This window comes from Podarcis raffonei, chromosome 12 (genome assembly GCF_027172205.1).
Source record: "Podarcis raffonei isolate rPodRaf1 chromosome 12, rPodRaf1.pri, whole genome shotgun sequence".
NCBI lineage: Eukaryota > Metazoa > Chordata > Lepidosauria > Squamata > Lacertidae > Podarcis > Podarcis raffonei.
The window spans coordinates 32,563,443-32,571,885 of NC_070613.1; the positions used below are offsets into that span (position 1 = coordinate 32,563,443).

The following is an 8,443-nucleotide window of genomic DNA, read 5'->3' on the forward strand; positions in this document are numbered from 1 at the left end:
ATACAGTCTTCAACCATCTTAAAAACAATTCCCTTCCCTCAAGCCACCAACTGCACACTGCAGTGGCGTCACCGAAGGGAGAAAGCTAGGGAAAGCTCTGAGAGTCTGCTTCCTATGCAGCCCTCTGAATACTGGGGGCTGAACATTGGCATTTTTGTGGGTTCCCAGAAAGCACACCCTGCTCTTCCCCTTAGGCAATGGTGATCATGCATGATGTGTGGGGCAGGAGGCGAGTGCTTATATGGTATGAAACTAAATAGATACACTAGCACAATGATTTCTGCTTGTGCCTTTTCCTCCCAATCTCTCTGCACAAACCTCCCCAAATCTGCTCCAGAGGATTGAGGGAAAACCCCAGCACAGATTAAGCAGGGGGCAAGGGGAGTCCCTTCATGCTGCCCAAAGGATTCTTACAGTGGTGAATCTATTTTCTTGTATACCGCCCAGGGGCAATTTCCTCCATGCCACAATCAATGTCCCCTCCACAAATGTCTGGTGGTGGTTTGAACAATAGCACTGGGTGTGGTGAGGAGGAGCTGCCCTCTACACAGTGGTGTTACTTGAGTTTATTTGGACAGGACCAGGACAGGGAAAGGGCAGTGGCAAGATCGAGGCTGTGTAGGTGCACCAGCAGAGCCCATCTGGTGTTTCCACTGATGTTCACCAACCCTGAACTCATTGCCGCTGTGCCCTGCTTCAGCCCGTTCTAGGTCAGCTGCAGGAATGTTGGAAGGTGTTTGAACAGATCCACCACCCCAGCAGCTATGGGGTGCCAACCCAGAGTACCCTGATGTGATCTGCCACTCAGAAACAGCCCTTACTTTATGTCACTGATGCATCATTCTTTTATGTGCTATTAAACCAAGGACAATAACAATGTTGTTGATATGTTTTTATTAAAAATGGATGAAACTGATATGAAGTAAGATCTACTTTTTTTTACCGCACACATAAAAAAATACAAATGCATTTTACAGTGTATTTACACAACATTTCCCATGTTTCAGCTTCCTTGAGTTGGAAACCACAATGAGAAACTACAAAGGTTAAAATATCTATTTTACATTATCTACAAAATGTATATTCTACTCTGACCAAAAATCATAGGAAAACACTTTGATGCATGTGGGGAGGGGCGTGATAAGACATAAAACAGGCATCTTAAAAAATATAAAACACATCAAAGCTCATTAAATAATTACATTAATAAATAGCTTTTGTTCAAATTTACTTTTGAAGCTGCTGTCATGCGTATTTTGCTTTTGTTTACAAATCTGTGGATACAAAGGTTTGGAAGAAAATGATCAGCACGAACAATGCTTCCACCCCCACCCCCGGTGTGAAATCCAAATCATTGCTTTCCTTTTAAATGAGAGGTGTGAGACATGGATTAAATACTTGATTGAGAACATGTGCCCATAAAAACACAACAGCAGCTCTCTACAATATAAAACATCGCATGTCCATGTCAACAGCTCTTTGTTTCCAGGAAAAAGAAGTTCATTGAGCTGTAGGTCTAGAGCCCATCTTGAAAATATAGATGCTCAACCCCCCCCCCCCCAAGTAAAAGGTCCTTATGCACAGAATGCCCTTTTGAGTTTGGTCAAAGCCACAAGTATATGTACACCCAGCTGTGAAGCAAACAATGACATGATAGAGTTTTCGTTAGGCAGTGATATCTGTAAAGCAGGCAATTCATTGATAAGTTCAAATTTTAAGATGGATGGCTGAGTTCTAACTTGGGGGGTGCTTCATGGATTTGCTGTTCCTTTTCCTCTCTTTATGATGCTGCACGGGCTTTGTTTGAGATGCTCCTTCAAAGTTATGGCTGGATTCGTTGTGTTGCCTGGTGTACCTCTTGCACTTGCAAGACGTAACGACAGTTACTTTGTAGGTTCTTGTACTTCCATCTTGACACTGAAGCTGAATCCTTTGGGTGCGGGTCTTGTCGTTGACACATCGCCACTCCTGTGAGCTCCTTCTGCTCCAGTACTTGGAACCATAGCCTCCTCCGATCCAGTTAGGCAACACTGGCAAAGGGAGACACTCCCCAGCGCACACCAGCTCTTTCAGAGGGTTTATACTGGTACATTGGCCATCGGAAATGTATTTGGTGGATCTCAGTTCCCGGCATCCAACTTGAACGCGACCTGTCAAAGGCACAGAACATGGAGGTCAATGCTCAAATTCCAATGGCCTACATTTATTTCTTGCATCACAAAGTCTTGGTACCCATGTTTATATGTCCTTCATGTGGCAGAGGGATGGGGCGCCTTCCTGCTGCACTATGTGTAGATGATGTAATATACAAGCCAGGAAGTCCATGTCAACATCCATCTTTTACATTATTGCTCCTCCCCCTTGCTGCTGCAACCAACTTCATACGAGTAACTGTTTGTGGATCTGCTCATGCAGGGATTCACAGAGTATTGCAGCAGCTACTTCTGTGATCACAAGATACTTCCCATCAATCAAGCAGCCACTGTAATTTCCCTTGATTCCCTGCAGCACACATTGTACTGCACAATAACACTGGCACCAAATCTCTTTTGAGGGTGAGAAATTGTGTCAGCAGGGCTTCTGTGGAAGCTAGTATTGTGCATCCAGCTCTTGTTACACCATCTGAATGGTGGAGGAATGAGAGGGGCATGCTTCTCCTCAGTCACATGGAGACTGGGCAAATGTCTGAACTGGGGCACAGAAAAGGTCAACCCCTGGCAGTCGGTTGACATTTCATAGATGTCCTGGGTGATTATTTGGTATAATATTTTTCCACTATAGATGTGTACTTCATCTAGCCCAGAGTTTCCCAAACTTGGGTCTCCACCTGTTTTTGGACTACAATTTCCATCATCTCTGATCACTGGTCTTGCTAGCTAGGGATGGTGGGAGTTGTAGTCCAAAAACAGCTGGAGACCCAAGTTTGGGAAACACTGATCTAACCCAATGGAGGCCAGGTACTGAATATTGGCTTCTACTTCCCCCTCTGGCCCAGGGGTGGAGAACCTGTGACCTTCCAGATGTTGGTGGACTACAGCTCCCATCAGCCCCAGCTAGCCTGGCCAAGAGACAAGAGCAATGGATCCAAACTACAAGAAAGAAGATTCCACCTAAACATTAGGAAGAACTTCCTGACAGTAAGAGCTGTTCGACAGTGGAATTTGCTGCCACGGAGTGTGGTGGAGTCTCCTTCTTTGGAGGTCTTTAAGCAGAGGCTTGACAACCATATGTCAGGAGTGCTCTGATGGTGTTTCTTGCTTGGCAGGGGGTTGGACTCGATGGCCCTTGTGGTCTCTTCCAACTCTATGATTCTATGAGTTGAAGTCCAACAGTGCCTGGAGGGCCACAGGCTCCCCATCCCTGTTCTGGGCCAAAACTGAATGACTAAAGCTGTAATGTAATAGTGCAGGTCTAAAAGCTAGTGGGATTGCCCCAGAGTAAGTAGGTTGCTAATTGTGGCCTGTTTGTATATAAGCTGCCTCAGCTTCTGATGGTATCAGAAGTAATACTGTGTTAAAAGCTTCCATCCATCTACCTGACTTGCATGAAATCATTGTCCTGGATCTTGATCTAAGATGGATTTGATCCAAGATGTTAAGTATTTGTTTAGATAGTGTGAAGATTTATGTGTGTTGTTTTGGGAGTATAGGAAATTAATATGCTGGATTTAAATAACAGCAATACAAAAAAGCTCAATGTATGCATACCATCTTCAAGGAAAACTCTAGCTCTGAGGAAGATTCTTAGAAAACTGTATTCTATACATTTTTCTTTGTCAAAATACGCAGTTTTCTTCAGGCGACAGTATTACAGTATTGCAACATTGCTTGTCAGTACGCTTACTTAAAACAGGTAATACTGCTAAACCTGAGGCAATATTATTTCATTTTTTAAAAAAGGCAACTGACATTGTACCAAGGCACTGAACCAGCCGCAAATACAGACATGTTTGTGCCTGCTTACATCTGCAGAGATATACCCTCAACGAAGTAAGCACAATTCCTTATTTTAATAATTACCCTTTGAAATGAACACACACCATGAATTTCAACACACACCTTTCACTCTTATGTTTTCTCTTTCTTAAAGAAAGTGGAAACTGTGCAATGTTATTTAAGAGCAATGCAAATAAGCAGAATTATAGTTAATGAGCAAAGCGTCACGCCCATGATATTTCAACTTATGTTTGCTGCTTTGATTTCAAGTAGAGTTGAGTGACCATTTTAGAAGAAGAAGAAGAAGAAGAAGAAGAAGAAGAAGAAGACATATCGACTTTTTTGCAGTCTCCTCAATATGGAGGGATATTTGTCTGGAAGAGCTTATGGGAAAGGTTTGTCTTATATAGGCACAACAGGCCAACTCAAATTTACCAAACCTTTTTTGGGGGGGAGGGTGTTAGGTGTAACACTCCATGCACACTGGATTTTTCAACCAACTCCATTTTTCAAGAACCAGCAGGTATTCCTTAAGGCACACTCTGCAAGGACATTCTTTTGTGCAAGAGGGCACCAAGAGGGTTCACACAAGAGATCTTCTCCAAATTCTAGTAAGGCAAAGCTGAATTTGCTAATGTGCCAACATGCCATGTCCATCAACCAATTCCCTCTCCATTGTGACATTCTGCAGGAAGTCCCCACCCAGGTTGTGTGTGTGTGTGTGTGTGTGTGTGTGTGACTATTTATTACTTGAAGAGACTGCAGCTTCACCGACTATTCCCCACTCACTATTTTAAGAGGAATAGATTTCTGCACACTGTTCCTCACCCAAATAATTTTGATCCAGGTTTGCATCCTGCACCTGGCTCAGGAATGTGAGTGAAAGGAAGTGGTTACCACTTTGCATTGTCTGTCTTCTTCAGTGCTTGCATGCATACAACTTTAGCTCCCCTCCCACCCCCATAGTGACAGTTCGCTGACAATGAATGCATACCGGGCTGTTCATGTAATCTTGCATTGACAAGATATTTCCTGTGTATTTAAGCTACGCTTAGCAGAAATGCAGGCAAGCCTTTTTTCCTTGTTTTAAAAAACGTGGTCATCAACTTTTTTTTACTCTTTTGGGAGACAAGGATGTTCTGGTTTATGGCTCAAGTCAACTCGACCACCCCCCCCCGCCCCGGGAAAAAAAAACATTTCCCAACTGTGCCCTTCTTTTTTTCCAGCCAAAAGCCCAATCGGGGAGCAGGGCATTTTCAAAGGCAAGTTGGAGTAGAGATCCCGGGTAGGTTGTGAACCTGTTTGTTGACACTGACTAGAGGAGTTAAGCAGGTAAGTGCTAATTCAGGAAATAAAAAACAAAAATGCTGGAACCAAATCAAAGCTTGGCTGCTGAAAGTAAATGTTAGCTTTGTGAAGGGGCACAGACGAGTGAGCTAGCTGAAAAGCCCGCTGAGAGAGAGAGACAGACTAGAGGAGAGAAAGCATTGTCTCTCCTGAACTACAGTACTTTGTCCCTTACAAAGACGCTTTATGAGAATTGAAAGGTAATCTCAAGTAGCCCCTGATTTGGAAGGAGAAAAAAATAAATAACCGAAGCACTTCTCTTTTTCTCCATTTAATATTTGCTCCCTGTTCAGATCTCATGAGCGCAGGATCCAGGAGAGAACTCCCAAATGCAAAAAGCCTGGATCTAATTTGGAATTACTAATAATAAGCCTGCCACGTTTTTGGCACGAGAACTCATTCATTTTTATTTTAATTTTAAAAAGCGTGCTTGGAGGACCCCCCCCCCCAGACGGAATTCTCCACAAGAACTTCTAAAGGGGTGCATCCTTAATGGCAAACACAATTCGACTTTTGAAACATCGTATGTAAAATAAAATAAAGGGCAGGGAGTGTACTTGAGGAGGGGATAACGAACAGAGCGCATCTGTACAACTCCAAACAGATACTTACTGGTCCGGTCGAATCCCGGGTGTCTGCCTCCATTTCTCGCTTGGTTCAAGGTGCTGTTGTTGCTGGAGCTGGCCGGAATGGGTTTCACCACGTGGGAATAAAGGATCTCGGTGGCATCGTTCTTGAAAGCCCAGCAGCCCTTCAGGAGCAGGCAGGCGAGCAGAATGCCAGAGAGCTGTAGAGCGGAGAGGAGCATGGCTGGCTCAAGCTGTGTGCGCGCCTGTTGAATCCCAGCTCCTGCTGCTGCTGCTGCTTCCTCCGCCGCCTTTTCTGCAACTGTGAAATTCCTCCCAGAGACTCCCTTTATATAGTCCCAGAGGCTTGGCACTCGTGGAAGTGTAAGCTTGGGGAGAGCTTCAGGATGAAAACACAGACAAGGAGAGGGTGGGATCCCCTGGAAGCAGCAAAGGATTCTTTTTTTCCCCTTACCAGTGGAAGGCTGGAGCAAAGGAGGAGCTTAAGGGGAAAAAGTAACTAATTGCAGGATTCCTAGGCCAGGTTTTTGAGGATGGGGAGAGGGAGGGAGGAATCTTAGAGCTGTTCAGTAGCAACCAGACACTGCAGAGGGGATAAGCTGGTTTGCAGTTTCTGACACTCTGCATACCTGACTCCCCCTCTCACCTGCTGCATCCTCACAATACCTTTAAAGCACATTCGAAGCACATTTTCTCCTTCAAAGAATTCTGGGCACTGTGGTTAAGGGTTGCTGGTGGGAATTGTAACTATGGGAGGGCTAAACTACAGTGCCCAGAATTCTCTGAGGGGGAATAGTGTGCTTTGAACATGTTTGGATTCAAGGTTTCAGGTGAATGCAGCCTGAATCACTGTTGCCAGCAAGGATTTGCCTTCCTAAGACTTTCTACTACTGTATTGGGTGGGTGGGTGGGAGAGGGAGAGATGGATTTTGTCATTTATGTGAAAGATGCAAAATTGTTCTGCACACTGTGGAAAAGGTTCAGGGCAAGCATACTTTTCTGGAAGGGGGAGAAAACGGCAGCCCACTATATGTGTCCCGTGAATAATTTAAAGATGGCCTAGAGAAAGATTTTAATAATGTAGCTTTGATCAATGCAAAGCTTTCCTAAAGCAACGTTTGTGTTAGGGGAATCGTCTCTTCTCAATATGCAGAGTGCTAGAAATTCTCTGCTGTACTTCTCTGCCACTGCTGACAAAGATAATGTGCATTCTTTGCCCCAAAGGAAGTTTCTTTAGACAGCTTCTGCAGCTCACATGGCCCAAGTTAGCCTCATTAAGCCCAGTGGGAATACTCCAGCATAAGTGGCACATAACTTGGAGCTTTCACTTCATGAATCGTCTGCTGCTATTTGAAGGATGTGAAAGTATATTTTACATAATGAGTAATAATAAGCTGTTCTGCAAAGAGGGGAAGGAAATCTCTCTTTGACCTGTAGCATTCTGCTGATGTCTTACTTCTAGATATTAAGCATTCATTTGAGATTCCTCTCCCTGATATACCGGGTAACTGGTCCTGCAATGACCACATGCAGTGCCAAGCCACTAACCATAGTTTAAGCAAATTAGTCTGTCCATGTGACTGGCATGCCTCCACTTTGCTCCTTCCTCCATTGGGGAGGAACAAGCATGCAGTATAGCTGACTTAGTGTTATGTCTGACAGCCAGTGAGATGTAGTGGTTAGAATGTTGGACGAGGAGGACCTGGGAGATCTGGGTTCTATTCCCCACTTGGCCATGAAGCTTACTAGGTGACCTTGTGCCAGTCACTGTCTCTCAGCCTAACCTACCTCACAGGGTTGTTGGGGGGACTGGATGAGGAGGGGGAGAACCATGTATGCCACCTTGAGTTCCTTTGGAGGAAAAAAAAAGCTGGGGCATAAAGGCAAAAAATAAACAAATAAATAAACCAGCGCTCTTAGCTGGCTTTGTTCCAACAATCAACGTTTGTGGTACCCTGATTGTAGCTTGTTTGGCAGAAACACACTTCAAAGCTGGATTCCTGCAAGGCACTCTCTGCACTTGATCTAGGTCAGGGTTTCCTAAACTTGGGTCTCCAGCAGTTTTTTTTGACTACAATTCCCATCATCCCTGGCCACTGGTCCTGCTAGCTAGGGATGATGGGAGTTGTAGTCCAAAAACAGCTGGAGACCCAAGTTTGGGAAACCCTGGCCTAGATGCTGCAGTTAGTGCAGAATGCTGCAGGGCGATTGCTGACAGGAGTGAAACCATGTCAACATATAACACTTATGCTCGGAGGTTGCACTGCTTGCCAATTTGCTACTGGGACAAATTCAAGGCGTTACTATATAAAGCCCTTAACAACTTTGTTTATCTGCAAGATTATGTTGCCTTATGTCCACTTGACCACTTCAACGTATGGAACTGGCACTGGCCACATAAGGTCCATTCTGCATTTGTAAGAAATCACTTTAGAACTCCCAGCAAGTACATCTATTTTCAAAACAAAAATTTTTTTTCCTTCCAGTAGCACCTTAAAGACCAACTAAGTTAGTTCTTGGTATGAGCTTTCGTGTGCATGCACACTTCTTCAGATACACTGAAACAGAAGTTGC

The 8,443-nt window shown here is 44.3% G+C and overlaps 1 protein-coding gene across 1 annotated transcript; it reads right to left on the reverse strand.

Moving 5' to 3' along the window:
* Positions 1-877: 877 nt before the first annotated feature.
* Positions 878-6,397, reverse strand: SOSTDC1 (sclerostin domain containing 1). The gene is made up of 2 exons (XM_053359714.1): positions 5,895-6,397; positions 878-2,150 (listed from the first exon to the last, which is right to left on the reverse strand). Exons 1-2 carry the CDS (start codon positions 6,088-6,090, stop codon positions 1,735-1,737), a joined length of 612 nt encoding a protein of 203 aa, XP_053215689.1. The 5' UTR covers positions 6,091-6,397; the 3' UTR covers positions 878-1,734.
* Between the last annotated feature and the right edge of the window lie 2,046 nt (positions 6,398-8,443).